Below are 18,073 nucleotides of genomic sequence, written 5' to 3' on the forward strand. Positions count from 1 at the left end.
AAAAAACCCACTACTTATTCTGAGGGTACAGATACAGAAGAATGAACAAGTATTTGTATTTTAGGCCTTCTTAGTCTTTTTCACCATGCTCCAAGGACTATAACATTAGAAAAACAATGTTAGTTAAGCTTTTGGCCATTTACATCATAATGGTTTCTGAAGAGACAATTGTTTTTCTGGAGTGAAAGCTGTCTCTAACAGCTGAAATTACATAAAAAGATTGCCTTACATCGATTAATTCAAAATAAGGTAGATTACCTACAGCCACAGATGCAAAATTGGTTATCAATTAAAAAAAGGTCAGACTTTCACATAGCAATTGTTACTGGCTTTCCATCAAACTGGGAAAGGATCTTAGACAAGATTATAAAATGGTCTGTATGGTCTATTTTATTCAATATTGTTACGAATTATGCCATCAGCAAAGGATCCTGTACCTGTAAAAACTGCTGCTGACACCAAAGACAAGTGTGAAATACTTTCCTTCAGCAACGGGATGCTGAATGACAAATGCAAATAAAAAAGGAAATAACTGATTAGGTACAGAGGAAAAAAATACAAGCTGCAGGGGTAGTGGTGTTGGTGTACTTACAGTCTATCTTACCCAACGGGGGGCGAGGGGAATCTGAGATTTATTTGAAAGGAAAGACTATGTACAACATGGAACAGCACTGGCAAGGCCTAGTCTAAATTGATGCATCCAGGTTTAAGCAATGCATTCTAAAGAGAAATATAGGTAAAGATTGAGAATAACAAGAATGATAAAACACGAGGGGTAGGGAGAAGGCCTTAGAAGAGGCTGAAGAAACATGCTTGTCAGTGTAAAGACAGATGAAAGTCAAAACATGAAAAACTGAAGGACCCAAAGGTAGTTTCCATATGTGAAACAGAGACAAGAATGACCCATGGTGTGACAGGGCTGCTGAAGGGAATTTGATAAATAGTTTAAATTTGCAGCACAGAAGGTACAGGGTGGTATCAATATGCAAACCCACACAGCATGGAGAACAAACAGGAGGAGTTAGAGATGTGTGCACACCTGCAGGGCTATACTGGCAACGCAGAGACATGGTGGGATAGATATATCGCTCCTATGACTGGACTAGAGTGTTAGGACTGAAGGAATCAGGCTTTTTAGGAAAGACAGGCAGGGCAGACAAGGAGGGGATGTTGAAGTCTGTGTAAATGACCAGCCAGAGTGCATGGAGCTCAGCCTGTGGATGGATGAGGAACCTACTCTTGAGACTCCTCATCTGGAGTATTATGTTGAGCTCTGAGGTCTCCAGTACAAGACAGACATTAAACTGTTGGAGCAAATCCTGAGGAGGGTCACAAAGATGATCAGAGGGCCAGAGCACCTCTCTTATGAAGACAGGCTGAGAGAGTTGGGCTGTTCAGCCTGGAGAAGAGAAGGCTCAGGGGAAATCTTATAGCGGCCTTCTAGTACCTAAAGGGGACCTAGAGGAAAGCTGGTGAGGGACTAGTTACAATGACAGGCAGTGATAACATGGTAATGGCTTTAATCTGAAGCAGGGTAGATTTTGATTAGTTATTAGAAAGAAATTCTTCACTCTGAGGGTGGGGAGACACTGGCAGAGGAAAGTTAGAACTGAACAGTATGTAAAGATAAACCATTAGAAATAAGGAGCTATTCTTTCAGGGACCTGGAGTTGCATCCGAATGTAAAAAAATACAAAGAACTAAACTCTAGCAGACACAGTAAAAACTGCAGTCAGGCAGCCTCCCCCATGCAGGCCAAAAGACGATCAAGGAATGACAAAGTTTGGGAGGCCTCTGTGCTAGAACCTTTCGTTACAGGTGACATGACTGAAGATCTACCTCAATGTGAAATGTCAGGAGACTAAAGAGTCAAGTGAGTGGTAAAAAAAAATAAAGCACTGAGACCAGACAGTAGTCATCTAAGAGATCTAAAGCCAAACCACAGCACAAAACCTCTCCCCTAATGTCACTTCTATATGACAGAAATTGAACATATCAAATACGATGTCAACTTTCAAAAGATACTTCAGAGGAGTTCTGGGGAATTACAGGTCAACCAGCCAGACATTTGTATGGTCAGAAATTTCAAGCAGTAGAAACTATAATAAAGAAAACAAGGAGTAGGCACTTGGATGAGCATTATATATTGCAGCACAGAGGACACCAGGGCTTTCTGCATAGGTACATTACAACAACAAAACCTTCAGAATATTTGAGGTGACATTCAATAATGAATAGGCAAAGTTTAGTTGATGTTTATGAAACTGATTTAGACTGATTACAGGGTGCCTCAAAGACACTTAAACCCCACAGGTCTTTACACAGTCGACTGATTTAAAGTTATTAAAATACTGGCAAGAGTAAGTGGTTGGTTGCCACAGCACAGGGCAGTTACTAGTGGATCCATACTCAAGCCCATGCTTTTCAACATGTTGATAAATGACCTGGTAAAAGGGAGCAAATAACTTTTACAAAGTTACTCAAAGTCACAGAGAAAAATACAGTATTAAGAATTCTTAGAAACTGAGGGGGAAATAGCCTCACAGTTTAACCCCAGGATAAAGTCACAGTGAGATTATGTCAAACACTCTTCATAGCTTTGCTGTCCATCTCTGGAACAATGCAGTGGAACTAGCATACACACAGATGAGAAACACACACAGCTACAGGCATGGAAAGGCTGTAACACAGGAACAAGAAGATTGACCAGATCTTTTCTGGTAGAAAAAAAAAGCATACTGAAATGAAGTTATAGCCAGGATTTATAAAATAAGGAATGACACCAAAATGGTGAATAAAAAAGTAACTGCTCATTGTGTCTTCTTACACAGGAGACTAGAGGGTATCAAACCAAACTGGAAGGCTGTTAAATTTCACAAGTTCCACAGGTACTTCCTCACACAAGGTGCTGGTAAGCTGCAGAACTGTCTGCAATGGACTACCACATACACAAGCTTATATGGGTCCAAGAAGCAGCTGGACAAATTTGTCAAAAGCAAAACCAAAACAAACCCAACCGATTCACTGCCCTTGATTGAGACACCTTTTCAGACATATTGCTATTTGCTTGCTTCTTTCTTCTACGCCACTCTAGGTACCCACTGTTGTCCACTTGTCTAATAGGATAAAGGGCAGGAAGGACCCTCTGTCAATGGCAGCGTGCACGTTCTGAGCAGTCCAAGCATCACAAGGAAAAAGTATTTTCCACAGTAAATACTTACTGCAATAGAGGTAGATGAGAAAGACTGCCAGAAATACTTAGGTTTTGTTTGTGATTAATATATAGGTTTCTTACTAAATATGTACTAACTGTCAAGATTTATATTTAAAGATTTTTCAATTTTATTGAAAGACTGCAACAGTTGAGCTATTTTGGATGATCTCATTTACCACCCTGTCCCGTTCCACACTCACCTTTCATTCATAGTCACTGCTTATTTACATGCTAGCCTTTTCAGATTTGTTTGAGACCTCCTGCCTTAGCACAACTGTGCTGAACAGCTTAACAGAGGCCAGAAGTCTGCAGATCTGCAGCTTTTAATTAAGAGGTTTGCTCCCTGTTTTTCCAATATGTTATGACTTAGTCACTAAAAACACGTATGGCTTAGATATATGCCCACCAATACACTTGCAGTTTTATACCAGGTCTTTTCTGAGAAGATATTTATTGCCTCCTTCCAAATGGAAAAGGGAATATTGAATCTTTCAATAGACAACTTAAAGGAATGTGTTTTTTTAAACAGACCTTCCAACAAACTAGGATATCATGCTCATTTACTGCATCTTCTAGTTTGAACTTCAGCTCCTCAGTGCTTGTTATTGCAGTTTAAATTGCCTGTCTCAGCCTTTTCATAGCTTCATTTTCACTGTATCTGGATCACTATCTATTGAACGTTTCTAGAAAGCTGAATATGATAGTTGCAGAGTTGCCAGTGTTGTCAGTCTAAAAAAAATGTGTATCTTTTATAGTCTTGCATAATAACAGCTTTCAAGGCAGTTGCTGTATGCTGAAGACAAACCAGTAGTAGGAGCTTTGAGTCTGAGTATTTACTAGTTCTATCTTCCCCCCAAACTAAACTTCACAACCAAAAAATCCCCAAAACCAAACACTATACATGCCTACAGTATCTTTATTCCCGGTATCTGTTTTACAAAGACGAAAAATGAATAACCCACGCTATGCAACACTGTGTTTTACAAAGCAAACACTGATCTGCTTACTCAGACCCTGAATAGCCTCCTACCTGCATTGTCTGTCAAGTTCTAATACCAAAATAGCACTCTAGTAATTTCAAAGTTATGCTATGGAACTACATGTCCACTTCTTAGTATTGGCATTTTGCTTATATGCCACATCCTAACAACTCAGTGAAAAAGTACCAATTAGCTACAACTGTGTGAAGGAAACAATTATTTGAGATTTATTTCAGCTTTTAACATTTACAAGAAAACCTCTACTAAAATCCAAATAGGAAAAGAAGCCGAGGATGTTATAGTGTCTGAATTTTGGTAATTTTTTCTTCCAGGTTTCACTGTAACACACAGCTCCAGCAGATGTGAGCAGTAGTCCCAACCTCATCCATCAGAGACTGCTGTATGTGAGTTCATGCATGCATAAAGCCCCAATGAAGTTAAGGGGACCTGTGCACAGGGAGGTGATTTTGAGGCATGACAGTTTGCAGGGAGTAATCTTTGGAATGTAAATACAAATAAAGCAAGCACATATTTGTTGTGCCAAAAGCTGAGTGTTGTGACACTAAGTTTGCAGGGAAAGTATCAGGACTTGTCTCACAGATTGAACTTGAATATAAAGAAATACTCCATCTGAAAACAAAGATTCATATTTGCAAGACAAGCATGTGCAGTCAAGTCTAAAACAGAACTGAAAGCTTACAATGAGACACAGAAGGAAAATTAACCACTGTTATATGTAAATACACATCAGTTTTGTTCTTCTAAACATGTCCAAAAGAATGCCTAGAGTCCAGTCTTTCCACGTTTTCTCTATAGTCTATTTGAAATTCAAGGCTCTCCAAAATGCAAACAGCTGCATTTGAAAAATGAAACATTTACAAGTGAAAAGGTTTGTCAAGATAAGAAAGCAGCAACTCTAAGGACCACCATATACAGAGAGACACCTTTGGGTCTGTCTTCGCTAAGAATATTGTAGTAATATATCCCCACCTCCTTAAGATTCCTGTTCTTTCTGCTTGTATCTAGAGGCAGCCACTCTGAAGAACCTGACAACTCAGCAAGGCTTCCTTTTGTTTTTGGGAAAGCCACCTTTATTTGGAATAAATGTGAAAGAAGCCATTTGCATAACAGATCTACAGTTATTCCTCATATTAAAAGTGTGAAATTATAATTTGTGGTTTTTACACTGATGCAACTAATGGAAGGATTAATTATGAAGGGTTTAGTAGGATGTCATACACTTGACTACAGTTACAAAGGGAATTATAAAATGAGGTTTCCCAAATAAACAGACTCTAGTCACGTGGATTCTCATCTAAAGACCTTTCCCCATTTTAATAAGTCTGTTAACAACTAATTTACAGAACTTGCAGTCCTATTAAGTGTTCTGTAGACAACAACTTATATTGTCCAACCTGTGCATAATAAAGGTGGAGGTGAATTCCACTGTTCAGGACTTACCATAGGTTGCAAATGTTCTTCTTTGTTGTTCAAACATGAAATCATTAATGTGAGCTGGTTCTGCATATCCAGAAAGCATATTTCTAGGTGCAGCCATTTGTTGAGTCCTAAATGGGTTTTCTGGTCCAAACTACAGCAACAGTGTAAAAAGAAAGTATAATCAGAATTACTAGTACATTTTCAGGAAAAGAATAGGAATAAATACAATTTTTGGAAGAAAAATTTCTATGTAAAATCCCTTCAACTTTCTATTTCTTCATGACTGCTGAATAAACTTCTCAGTCTTTTACGCAGTGATTGCTTATACAGCTGCTCTGAGCAAATAATTTAATGATTGAACTTTGTAGCCTGTATTACTGGTACAGAGGATAAATCAACATCAACTACTTGACACAAAACACTGCCATTCAGTATAGGAATTCAGTACAAGCACTCAGAAGACAAAAACCACAGCCCTTGTAAGGGGAAGATAACCAAGCTAGGTATCAGGTCCTATGAAACTCTTGTACCTTAATATGGAAATTACACTGCCAAATACTTTATTGCATTTAAAAAGCAACTAGGGACATGCTGTATTCCACAATATACACTTAAGAAACCCTGCCTTGCTTTTCTTCTTATGAGATGACAAATACCGATCTTCCTGAACTTACATACCATGCTCAGGGAAAAGAACAGTGAATACAGACAAATGCAATGCACTGAGACTCCTATCAAACTAAATTTAATTAGTGTTCATCAGCTATACTGCAGGCACTGGAGACAGCCCCACATTAGGTTTCCCTAACTAAAACACTTAGACAAGGTAACACCGGAGAGAGTTTAAATTGGTGGTTTTGCTGACACACTTCATGGCTTTGTTATGTTGCAAAAGCCAAGTTTGTGGTGCATAATTGATGTAGAAATTTCAGATTGATGCAGCTTTTGTCTACCTGGAAAGCTAAACCCTGGTTTAACAGCAGACAAACTGTACAAAGACTGAAAAAAATTAAATGCCTGAACAGCTATTTTTGTCTTTTAGATAGGTCTGTCAGTTATAATAAAATAGAAAGTAGTTCACATGGCACTAGGCAGTCCAAATTCAGCCTCAAATTTTTTTTCACTATACACATTTAGCATAGCTTAACTAGAATACCGAACACTGATGTGAATAGTTGTACTGACAGTACTTGGATTTTCATCTAAAATCCTCTTCTTAAAAGCCACATATCTTCTAGACAGACAACTGCTCAAGCTCTAAGTAGCATGATGAGCAAGTAACAGAAAGGTGAAAATAGTAAGAGCCCACTTTAATGCAGTTCACTTTTTACCCAACATTTTACTTTTTAAATTTTACTTTTAATGCCCGTAGCTGTAACTGATAAACATTAAAAGTCTTCTTAGAACAGCTCTATGCAGAATATTGAAGTTCAAGCACTAAAAATACCAATGCACCCTTGTAGAATCTCTTTTCAGTCTGCCCAAACTAGACTCTTGAATACAGCAAGCATCCCAAGATCATGTGTCCTATCACACAGGATTTACAGAACCTCTGCCCTTTGAGCCAAAGGTATTTCTGCTCTAAAAATAAATATTCTTCCTTACCTCGGGTGCAAACATGGTCTCGTAAGTGGGATTGTATTGAACTTCCTTGATAGCAGGATCAAGGTGGACTCCCGTTTCCACATCTTCCTGAAATAAGCCAGACATGTTAATAAATAATTATTCACATACGGACTTTTCAATTATATTACCCCATTTCAGACCAAATCAGAGCTGTAGTTCAATTTGATACTTTTAGCACTAGGAAAGGAGAAGAGTATCTTGGCCAAAGTTTCTATTTTAAAAAAAGATATTGATTGCAAAACTGATGCTGAGAAACTCAGCCCAAAATACATGCAGAATTTTGCACATGTATCATTATTTTTTTTTATAAAGACTGCATATACACATTTTAAAAGCAGGAGCAAGATTTCTTTTTTAGGATGCTTTCAAACAGGTCTTGTAAAAAGAAGCCAATCAAAACAGTCACAAAATTAACACAAAACTACAGAAACTAGATTGCTACAAGAGGTAAGAGGCACAAGTCAGAGGTCAATGTTTTGCAAGATATATGGGGAAAAATAGGCATAGGAGCAAACATATGTATAACTGTTGGGTTCTCTGAAACTCATTGTTTTTACCAAAAGCTGCAAATTACAGAATGGTTTCAGCTGGAAAAGACCTTCAAGATCATTGAGCCTAACCATTTACTCAGCCCTACTAGGGTGATACAGTCTAGTGTTGGACAAGTACAACATCTATTCTTCTTTTAAATACCTCCAGGGATAGCGACTCAACCACTTCCCTGGGGAGCCTGTGTAATTCATCTTCAGTATTTAATCCCACTTCCAAGCCTGTTGTGACAAAAATTTAACTTGCTAGACGAAGGGACAAGAAAGAGGGGTTAACCAAAAGAATAACTTCTGAGTTTTTCCTTTTGAGTTGATTGAGAAGGAACATGCAGCTGATGGGGAAGATGGGAAAGAAAAAGGCTGATTTGGTGGCAGTTCTCAAAAGACCAAGGCTGATTTGGTGGCAGTTCTCAAAAGACCAGCTTCACAGAGCTCTACAAAGGCTTGTTGAAATTGATCCTGAATTGACACTACTTCCCCCTGCTCCAATTAAGGGCTCAGTTAATGAAGGAGAATGCTATTTTGTGGTATTATTACTGGTATTGCTTCCTGCATCTTTGTTCTAGAATAAATGCATTTGAAAGGGATTTACAACGTGCTAGTATATCGATAATATCCCTAGTAATTATACGGAAAAAGCTATCTTAGCATCAGTGTTTAATCAGTGCTTACAGGATCCAAAAGCATTTGCAACTCACAGAAGGAAGTGGCACAATAGAGGATTGAATTTTAAGTCTTTCTTTACTAAAAAATTACCCTGAACAAACTCAATCTTACTTTGTATTATAGTATCTTGAAAGAGCAAAATGGCACGTTCTTTACTTATTTAACCTTGTTAGCTATTCTCTGACATGCCGTGCCCAGAAGCTTTTTTTTTCCTCCCCACTTCAACAGCAGGTCAATTACAAATAAATTTGCTTAGGCATGCAAGACTTGAAAGGTTTTAAAACCTGGTTTTCTAGAACACAGGCAAGATCTTTGGCTTGTTGCCTGCTTACATTTGGTTAAAGCTGCTCCAAAGAAAAGAAAAAAGTGTTGGGTTTTGTTTTGTTTTTTTTTTTAAGACACTGTCATCAGTAGAAAAACAATTGATGGGACTGCTAAAAACACTGTCTTAGAATTATTATGCCCAACCAGAAAGCTTTACTCTCTCTCTGTATCAATTATTGTATGAGGTAGGTCGAGCCATTGCACTGCTCTTGCTCAAGCCCTTAGCTCTGCCAATTCTTGGCCTGACCTCCTTTCTCTCATCACACCACCTTTCCAATTCGCTGGGCTTGGATGACAACAGCTACCGGTACATTCACAGCCCTGACTTTCATATGCTATGAACTTGCCTGGGAACAGCACAGCAGGCCTAATTCAGTCATTCAGGAACAAAACCAGACACTCCTCCCATCCCCAGCTACAACAGGAGCATATCAAAACCGTTTCCTGACTTGTGTTACCTACAGCTCTGCGATCTGAGGACATTTTCCACCGACAGCTTTTCCAACTCGGATCATACTGCTTGCTCTGCCAGCTAGACTTCACATCTTAGCCACCAACTTTATAATTGGAGAGAATAAAAATTAATATCACTGATAATATGGCAAAATTTTCTGATCAACTTTTGGTGACATTTAAATAAGTTACCAGTTGATCTGAAATTAAGACACGTTTTTTTCCTGCTCTTTAAAATGGAAAAAAGAAAAGTTTTGAAAAAATGCCACCAATTTTTCAGTTCTGCTATTTTTCCTGCTCTCTCCTCCCTGTTAAGTCCTATTATATGCCACTCGGTAATTGAGAAAAGAAACAGATTGTGCAATGAAAGCTGCTCCTCTGCTGCACGATTATAGCAATTCTGGTTCTACTTCGCTGCCGGTGGAACAGTGCTGAGTCACTTGGAAGCCACACAATATGTTCGCTCCTAGACCACCACAGGCACAGTCTTTCTGTGTGGAAACCACCGAGCCTTGAAATTGAAGCACATGTTATATTTATCAGAGCCACACTCCCCAAGACCTCCAGCCTTATTCACGCTTTCATGCATTTGGGCATCAGAGACCTGTTAAAATGCTGCTGAAACACACAGTGGTTATCTTTTCGTTACGTCATTTGGCCTTAAACTATCTAACACCATGAATGTGTCCCAACTCCCACCCTGCTTTACCTTCTCAGTGTTTTAAAGAATCAAAATCTTAATAGGAAAATAAAATATTCACACAACATGTTCTAAAATGTTAGTCTACAGCAGGAGTTCAAATCACAGTAGACAAACTATCCTTTGGCCAACAGCTGACAAATGTAATTTTGTAAAATATTATCAGACTCTGGTAGGTGGCAGAAACATGAAAAGTGCTAACCCAGCCCATCAATCATTTCACAATTTGGCAAGCTGTCCACTGTCCTTCTATGACAAGGTGACCCGCTTAATGGACAAGGGGAAGGCTGTGGATATGGTCTACCTGGACTTCAGTAAAGCCTTTGACACGGTTTCTCACAGCATTCTGACTGAGAAACTGGCTGCCACTGGTCTAGACAGGTGGCCCCTCAGCTGGGTTAAAAACTGGCTGGCTGGCTGGGCCCAAAGGGTAGTGGTGAATGGACCAAATCCAGCTGGAGGCCGGTCATGAGTGGCATCCCCCAGGGCTCAGTCCTGGGTCCAGTCTTATTCAACATCTTTATCAATGACCTGGATGAAGGGATTGGATGCTCCCTCAGTAAGTTTGCAGATGACACTAAACTTGGAGGAAGTGTTGATCTGCCTGAGGGTAGGGAGGCTCTTCAGAGGGATCTGAACAGACTGGACCCATGGGCTGAGACCAACAGGATGAAGTTTAACATGGCCAAGTGCAGAGTGCTGCACGTGGGACATAACAACGCCATGCAGCACTACAGGCTTGGGGGAGGTTGGCTGAAGAGCTGTCAAGAAGAGAAGGACCTGGGGGTGTTGGTTGACAGCAGGCTGAATATGAGCCAGCAGCGTGCCCAGGTGGCCAAGAAGGCCAATGGCATCTTGGCTTGTATCAAAAACAGTGTGGCCAGTAGGTCTAGTGAGGTGATCATGCCCCTGTACTCGGCATTGGTGAGGCCACACCTTGAGTGCTGTCTGCAGTTCTGGGCTCGTCACCATAAGAAGGACATTGAGGTCCTTGAGCAAGTGCAGAGAAGGGCAACCAGGCTGGTGAAGGGGCTGGAGGGCAAGTCCTATGAGGAAGGGCTGAGGGAGCTGGGGCTGTTTAGCCTGGAGAAGAGGAGGCTGAGGGGAGACCTTATCACCACCTACAACTACCTGAAGGGAGGTTGTAGAGAGGTGGGCAATGGTCTCTTCAGCCAGGTGACAGGAGATAGGACAAGGGGAAATGGCATGAAGCTGTGCCAGGGCAGGGACAGATTGGATATTAGAAAAAAAATTGTTACTGCAAGAGTTGTCAGGGCCTGGAACAGGCTGCCCAGGGAGGGGGTTGAGTCACCTTCCCTGGATGTGTTTAAAAAAAGGGTTGATGAGGTACTTAAGGATATGGTTTAGCATAGGATGGGAATGGTTGGACTTGATGATCTTCAAAGGTCTCTTCCAACCTTGTGATTCTGTGACAAGGCGGTTTTGTTGTTTTGTTTTGGGCTTGGGTTTTTGAAAATAGCTCAGTCTGTAGATTCACTGAAGTTTGGTAGACAAGTTAAATGAGCGTCTGTCCAGATCAACACAGGTATCATCACTCTTGAAACAAGGCAAAAAAGAAACAATTCAGTGACAAGATATCATATATTTGGTGTGTTGGTTGGGGTGGCTTTGTTTGGTTTTTAGAGATGTGATGTCTATGTACTTGCAGTGTCATGTTTACAGTTCAGATACCCTAAATGTTTTCCTTTTGCTTCTTGTGTGTTGTACTTCACCCTATAACACAAGCATCACACTATCACAGGGAATGGCACTTGTGGCTGTACTCTGGAGTATTAGCATTTCCTAATGAATCTACCTTGAGATAGAAAGAAGCTTTTGACAGTAAGTGTAGACAGCCAGGTCCTTCATTGTAACTCCCTAGAGATGACAGAATGTCCAGCTGCTACCAAGGCATTCTCCTTTAGTCCTACCATAAGGATCCTTTGGCCAGTTAAAAGTGAGCATAGGCAAGAACAGAGGAAATTGAAGGTATTTTAGACTATAAACAGAGTAAATCAGATTAGCTTTCCTTCTTATGGATTCCTTGAACATGCCAAAATCCTGGTTTTCTGCAGAAAACCCCCACCTGAGTGCCAAAGCCGAAACCGTTACCATCTATGAAAAGGACTGGATTTACAGAATGCAAGAGCTTGGTAATCAAAAAAACCCAACAACAAACAACTGGAAAAGCTTGCTAGAAGATTTCTTTTATATGTACACAAGAGAAAAGACATCTTTGAATTAAGCACAAGCCAAATCTCTGTAATAAGCATCAAAGCAAAACCTTAAATAAAAGCAGCAAGCTGCGGCATGGATGGCAACACTGGATGCTAATTCTGCTCCTCTTGACAAATATAATGTTGTTTACATTAAGGTAATTCACAACCCTTTTAATCTGTGGTATTTTAAAATTTCAGCCAAATTCTGTAATAAGATGCCCACTGCACTATTAAGTGGTACCTATAAGTTTAATGAGACACGTTTATGCACTTAGGAGCAGAATTTCACACTTAAATCTTGAGCTCCTGGCAAAGGTCAGGGTTTTGCAGTTTGGGGTCATGCACGCAGAGAGTTGGGATGTCTACATGTTTGGGGTTTTTTTCCCTGAACATTTTAGATAATAAACCTACAATGTTCCCTTCTCCCCAGGTAAACTCATTACTAATTAGCCAAAAAGCTAAAAAGGGCAGCCTGCTTTGCATAAGATTTAATTAGTTTTAATTATCCATTAAATTAAAACGTGGTAAATTAAGACCCCATCCCATGAGCCACAGAGACTTAAGCAATTTGTCACTTACTCATTCTTGCATAAACCACATGGGCTGTCAAATACACAGTACTATCTAATTCCAAAGATTTTCAGATTTATTATTACCAAGATTTATTTATTGCCAAGAGATGGATGGCATCTACAGTAAAGTCACAACATTAAGATTCTCTTGCTACCAGCTTGCAGTCATTCTACTCAAACAACGTCCATCCCACTGACTTCAACAGAATAAAAATGAGAAAGAAAAGTGTATTTTAAAAAGCTTGCTGAACTAGGCTAGATTCCCAGGATCTTGCATGATGACAACTGCTAAACACCTGTCCTCTACAAGTTTTGTGTTAAAGAAAAAGCAGGAACCTCCACCATATTAAAAGAACCCAAGACATTCCTAACAAGTTATATCTCCCAGATCATTAAGGTTCATTGCTGCTATCAAATAGTCCCACACTGGCTTTGTGTCTTTCCTCTTTCCATAGCTCAGCAAGAATAAGGTTTGAAAGGACATTAAAAAATACACCTGAGGTCTCTTTCTTCCCTTGAAGTTGTATTTTTCTGGACACTTTCCTAGTGCTGAAGGTAAACTAGATTCAGAAGAAAAACAGACTTGAGAATTCCAACCATTTCTCACACTAAAGACAACACAAACACCCCAGCTCCTGTTTTGGGTCAGAACAGTCTATTTCAACACAGTTGAGCGAGACACTGTAGATGAATTTAATAAAATCTGCTCCCATCCAAGTCTCACTGAACTGATGGAGATCAAAGAGTATGTGTTCAGGTGGGCTCTATTTCTCCTTAAAGAAGGCTAGAGTGACAGACAAGGAGAGCCACTGCCTGCCTGAGGCCTGACTTAGTAGCAGAAAGCAGTGGTGATGTATTTGGAGTAAGAAAGGATAGTCTTGATTAATCTATCCACTCTCCCTACAGAAGAAAGCATCAGCCTTATGACAACACCTAGAGGAGAGTAAGGACAGGGCAAGTGTACATGATACTGCTGCACTCTCACAACAGGCAACTATTTTCAGGTCAGAAGACATTGTGACCTTGAAAACATCTGTGTATTTACTTGCACCTCTTCCTTCCGTGGATCCCTTCCACGTACTTGTCCAGACTGTCCTTCTAACAGTGTAAACTTGCATACACAATATTTCTTGGTATGGGCCCAGCCCATGAAGACCTCTATGAAGAACTACATCCTTTTATTTATTCTGAACCCAGCTCCTGCTAGCCAGCTTCTAGCTACAGTACTAGATGAGAGAGCAAGCCCCCTCTGCATGCAGGTCATACTTTTCACCTCAGTCATCTCTGGTTTTTGGTTTTGGCCTCCTCAATAATTCCTTATACAGGAGTGGGACTCTTCTTCATCCCTGCTGCTGTTCTCTCAGCTTTCTGCAGTTCTAATGTATCTTTTTCTGGATGAAGGGACACAAAGCACACACTTTCTTCCCCTGTTGTCTTCCCTCAGGTACTGTAACATTTTCAGCACTTAGAGCTACTAAATATAGTAGTGGAAACACACTTTCATCTAGTTGATTTTCCAATTTTTAATTACTCACAGTAGAAGTATTACTAGATTGAAGTAACCAGTAATTATAATTCAATATAATTTATTATGAGTTGTTTAACATCAAGATCAGCAATAGGCCTATTATAACAAATAGGCTCTAAGAAGAAAGTGTAACAATAAAACTGTTCAGAACACAGGTACAAATCATTAGCCCAGTTTCCAGTTATAGGAAAATTATTTTTACATAAATACAATCATATATATGTATGATGTACTTTGAGACAAGGACTCAGCAGATTCCTATATGAAAAAGAAACACATCTTGGATGGGCTATATTTGATACACACATTTAAGTAACAATAAAAACCCCAAATGCTGTTGCTGAGTGTGCTAAAAATTGCAAATGCCTTGCTAAAAGAGAGTGAGGGACCTGTTCCCCTTTTAAGTGTGCACTAGTCTAACGTTTGTGCAAGTTAGCAGGCCAAAACTCTGAATGTGAAACAGCTACAGTGATTACAGCCAGTGTTCACAGAACTGACCACTTCAGATTCACATTCTCAATTGCCAAAAAGGCACTTGTGTGCAGCTGTCACTTATATTTATTGCATGACTAACCCTTCCAGCCTCCTTTCTTAGCACTCTCTTTGCTTATTCGTTCCTGGTCCTTTGTGTAACGGATATCCGTGCACTTAGAGTACCTGATCCTCATTTATGTCAAAACAACATCTGCACAAGTGAAGTGATACTAATGAACCTTAGTTCTACTAATTCTGCTTGCCTCCTCCCTCAGCTTGCTGTTTTTCCAACCCTGTACTTACAGAATTCTTGTGACCTACACTGAAACATCATGTCTTTTACATCTGTTCTGTAAGAGTTTTCTCTTCTCATGTCATCAATGCATTCCAAGAACTTTCTGGATCGCTTGTGCCCTGCTATGAGGTCCCTCCAACAGGTATCTGGATGGCTGAAACCTCCCAAAAGGGCCAGGGCTTGTGAACATGAGGCTGCTCCCATTTGTCTATAGAGGGCCTCATCCACTTGGTCTCCCTGGTCAGGTGGCCTGCAGCAGAGCCCCACTATAGTGTCCCCTGTCCCCCTGGTCCTTTTAATCCTGACCCAAATAGTGGATCCAAGGGCAAATAACTCCACCAGATTTAATTTCTTTAATTCAGACCAGTTCCCTGACGTCAGCCACTAAGCAACTGCCTTTGTGTTAGTACAGTAAAGGAAAAAGCCTGTTGCTACATCCTTAAGGGCAGCAAAGAGCACAGCTAGTACTACTTGCCACTTATCATCAGTCACATTCAAAAGATATCATGGATGTCAACCAGCATTTGTTTCAAAGGCTGTACAAGACACTCTGCCAAAGGTTGCAAGTTAAGAAGTTAGATATTTCTAAGACTCTAAGGGATAAGAAAATGCAGTAGTCAGTACATACAATGTGAATTAGTTAATAACAAAGGTAAAGATTCTATCCCCTACTTTATGACAAAGCAGGAAACTTTTCAGAACTGGAAGAAACAAAATACTAGAGACCCAGACATCGTGCTACGAGGCCTGCTTTGAATGAGAAATTAGTTACCTCTCCTAAAGTCCCAACACCGAACCAGCACCCTCCCTTCCCCCTTTCTGCAATCACAAAAGTGAACGAATGCAACACTGATCTTGGAAAACTAAGGTTTCCCAAGCAACACTGCAATGAGAACAGAAACAATGATCAGCTTTTGGCTGCTCTTTAGAACGTGATTTCGGTGCACTCAGCCTGTCTGGTATTGATTTCCCACCACCACCCCAGCGAACTACACAGAAAAAACACCTTTAAACTCAGAGAAACACAAGACAAGACTACCCGAGGAAGGCCAGGCAAGGGATGGCTTTTAGGTAAAGATAATCAGGCTCAATAAGCTTAACCGCCACAGCTAGATCCGCCGACCGAGCTCCTGACGTGGGCCCTTCCCCCCTCAGCACCGGCCCCCACGCCGCGGGGCACCGCAAGGCCAGGCCGCGCAACATCACCCCGCCGGCCCGCACTCCTCCGGCCCAGCACTCCGCCCTTGCCGCCCCGCACTCCCCGGCCCGGGGCTGCCCCGAGGCTATCCCCAGCGCCAGAGGCCGACGGCGGGGCTACAGAGGAGAGAGCAGCAGGCCGCGGAGGGACGCCTACCTTCACGGCCACTTCCGGAGCTGCGTCCACGGCCAGGGCCGGGGGAGCGGCGGGCGGCGCCCGGAGGTGCAGCACAGCATCGCGGCTGGCGAGCACGGCGGCGCGCTGGGAGCCGCTCTCGGCCTCAGGCTCCGAGTCGGGCTCCGAGTCGGAGCCACCGTAGGAAGCGAGAGCGGCGATAGCCGCCGACATCTTGGCGCGGGGAATGACGGGATGAACAGGTCCTGGCAGCTCCGCGGAGCTTATCATGTCCCTTCCCTCGAAGGGACGAGCAGGGCGAGGTTAGACGTTAAAAAGGTATTCCAACAGCAAGTCCATTTTAAAAGACAAATGATATTAACCTATGGAATATACAGGTGTTTGGGGGAATCATCTCCCTTTGGTTACAGCTTAAGCTTTCAGGACCCCTGAGCGGGACTACAAGCTCCAGCATGCAACGCGGCCCCGGCCAGGCTGGGTACGATACTCTCTAGGGGAGGGGCTGGGGGGGGAGAGTGGCCGATGGTACGGGCGCCACAGCACAGGTGCCGCCGTCCTGCCGCCTGGGCAGAAGATCCTTTTGAAGCAGCTTTCGCGGGGAAGACGAGCGCGGGGGGGGGGGAACTTTCCGGCCCGGGCAGCCCAGAGGCAGGCTGTGCCCAGAGGGTCCCACCCCCTCCCGCTGATTGGCTGTTATCAGCCGGCTTTGGTTACGTCACAATGGCGGGTCCTGCCCAGCCCGTGCCGGGCAGAGCGAGCCGGCGGGTCGGACTGTACCACCTGCCGCCCGCGGGGTGGGCTGGGCTCGCCTCCCACACGGCGCGGCTTTAGGGGGCGGCGGCGCATGGACCAGCCCGAGCATCGGGCGGTGGGAGGCGGAGGGGGGGCCGGGTCCTGCCGCCCGGTAAACAGCCCTGCCTCCCTCCCTCCCTTCCTCCCTCCCTCCCTCGTCGGCGCGCCGGGAGAGGCCCCTCCTCCCGCGCGCACACACACGCGCGCTGTCCTGTGTCTATTGTGAAGCCTTCAGGGGAGCTCCGCGCCGCCGGCGGGGCCGCACGCGCCCCCGCCGCCTTCCCCAACCCCCCACCCCCCCCGCCCTCTCCTCCCCTCGGCCCGGAGCCGCCGACCGGCCGCCGGAGCGCGCGCGGCATGGCAGGCTCCGTGTGAAGTTCCAGCGGCCGCGGGGGCAGCGCGAAGCGAAGGCGGAGGGAGGGGCTGAGGCGAGCGGCGTGAAGGTGTGAGGGGAGGCAGCGCACGGGAGCCGGGCCGGCGAGTAAGTGCCCCGCACCCTTCCCTCGAGGCCCCTGGGGCGGCCGGGACCGGCCCCCGCCGCCGAGCCCCGCGCCCCCCCCCAACCCATCCCCCCCGCTCCCCTTCCACGGCGCTGCGAAACGTGCCTGCCCCACAAAGGGACCGGCCCCCGCCAGGTGTTGGCCCCGTCCCCTTTTGTCCGTGCCCGCGCCGCGGCGGCGGGAGGGAAGAAGGGAAGGGAAGGGAGGCGGGCGGGCACGTCGCGGCCGCGGAGCCCCTTTTTCCCCCCCCGTCTCCCCGCCGCCCCCCGCCAGCGGGGGCCGGAGGGGGCGTGTTGCGAGGCGGAGGAGGGGAGGGGGCCGCGCTGGTGTCGGGAGCGCGGTGCGTTTCCTCTCCCGCTCCTCGCCGCCCAGACCTCCGGCCACGCGTGCCCGTAGCCCGGCGCGGCGG

General features: G+C 43.5%; 1 protein-coding gene across 1 annotated transcript in view; it reads right to left on the reverse strand.

Annotated features, from left to right (window-relative positions):
* The window catches only part of CDC40 (cell division cycle 40), a gene marked incomplete at its 5' end in the record, with an annotated part of 39,929 nt that extends 23,344 nt beyond the window's left edge, over positions 1–16,585 (reverse strand). Inside the window, 3 exons of the mRNA XM_084261405.1 lie at positions 5,656–5,785; positions 7,240–7,326; positions 16,394–16,585. Of these exons, the coding sequence (XP_084117531.1) occupies positions 5,656–5,785; positions 7,240–7,326; positions 16,394–16,585 (409 nt within the window). The remainder of the gene's footprint in view (positions 1–5,655; positions 5,786–7,239; positions 7,327–16,393) is intronic.
* Between the last annotated feature and the right edge of the window lie 1,488 nt (positions 16,586–18,073).

This window comes from Gallinula chloropus, assembly GCF_964237585.1.
Source record: "Gallinula chloropus genome assembly, chromosome: 3".
NCBI classification, from domain to species: domain Eukaryota; kingdom Metazoa; phylum Chordata; class Aves; order Gruiformes; family Rallidae; genus Gallinula; species Gallinula chloropus.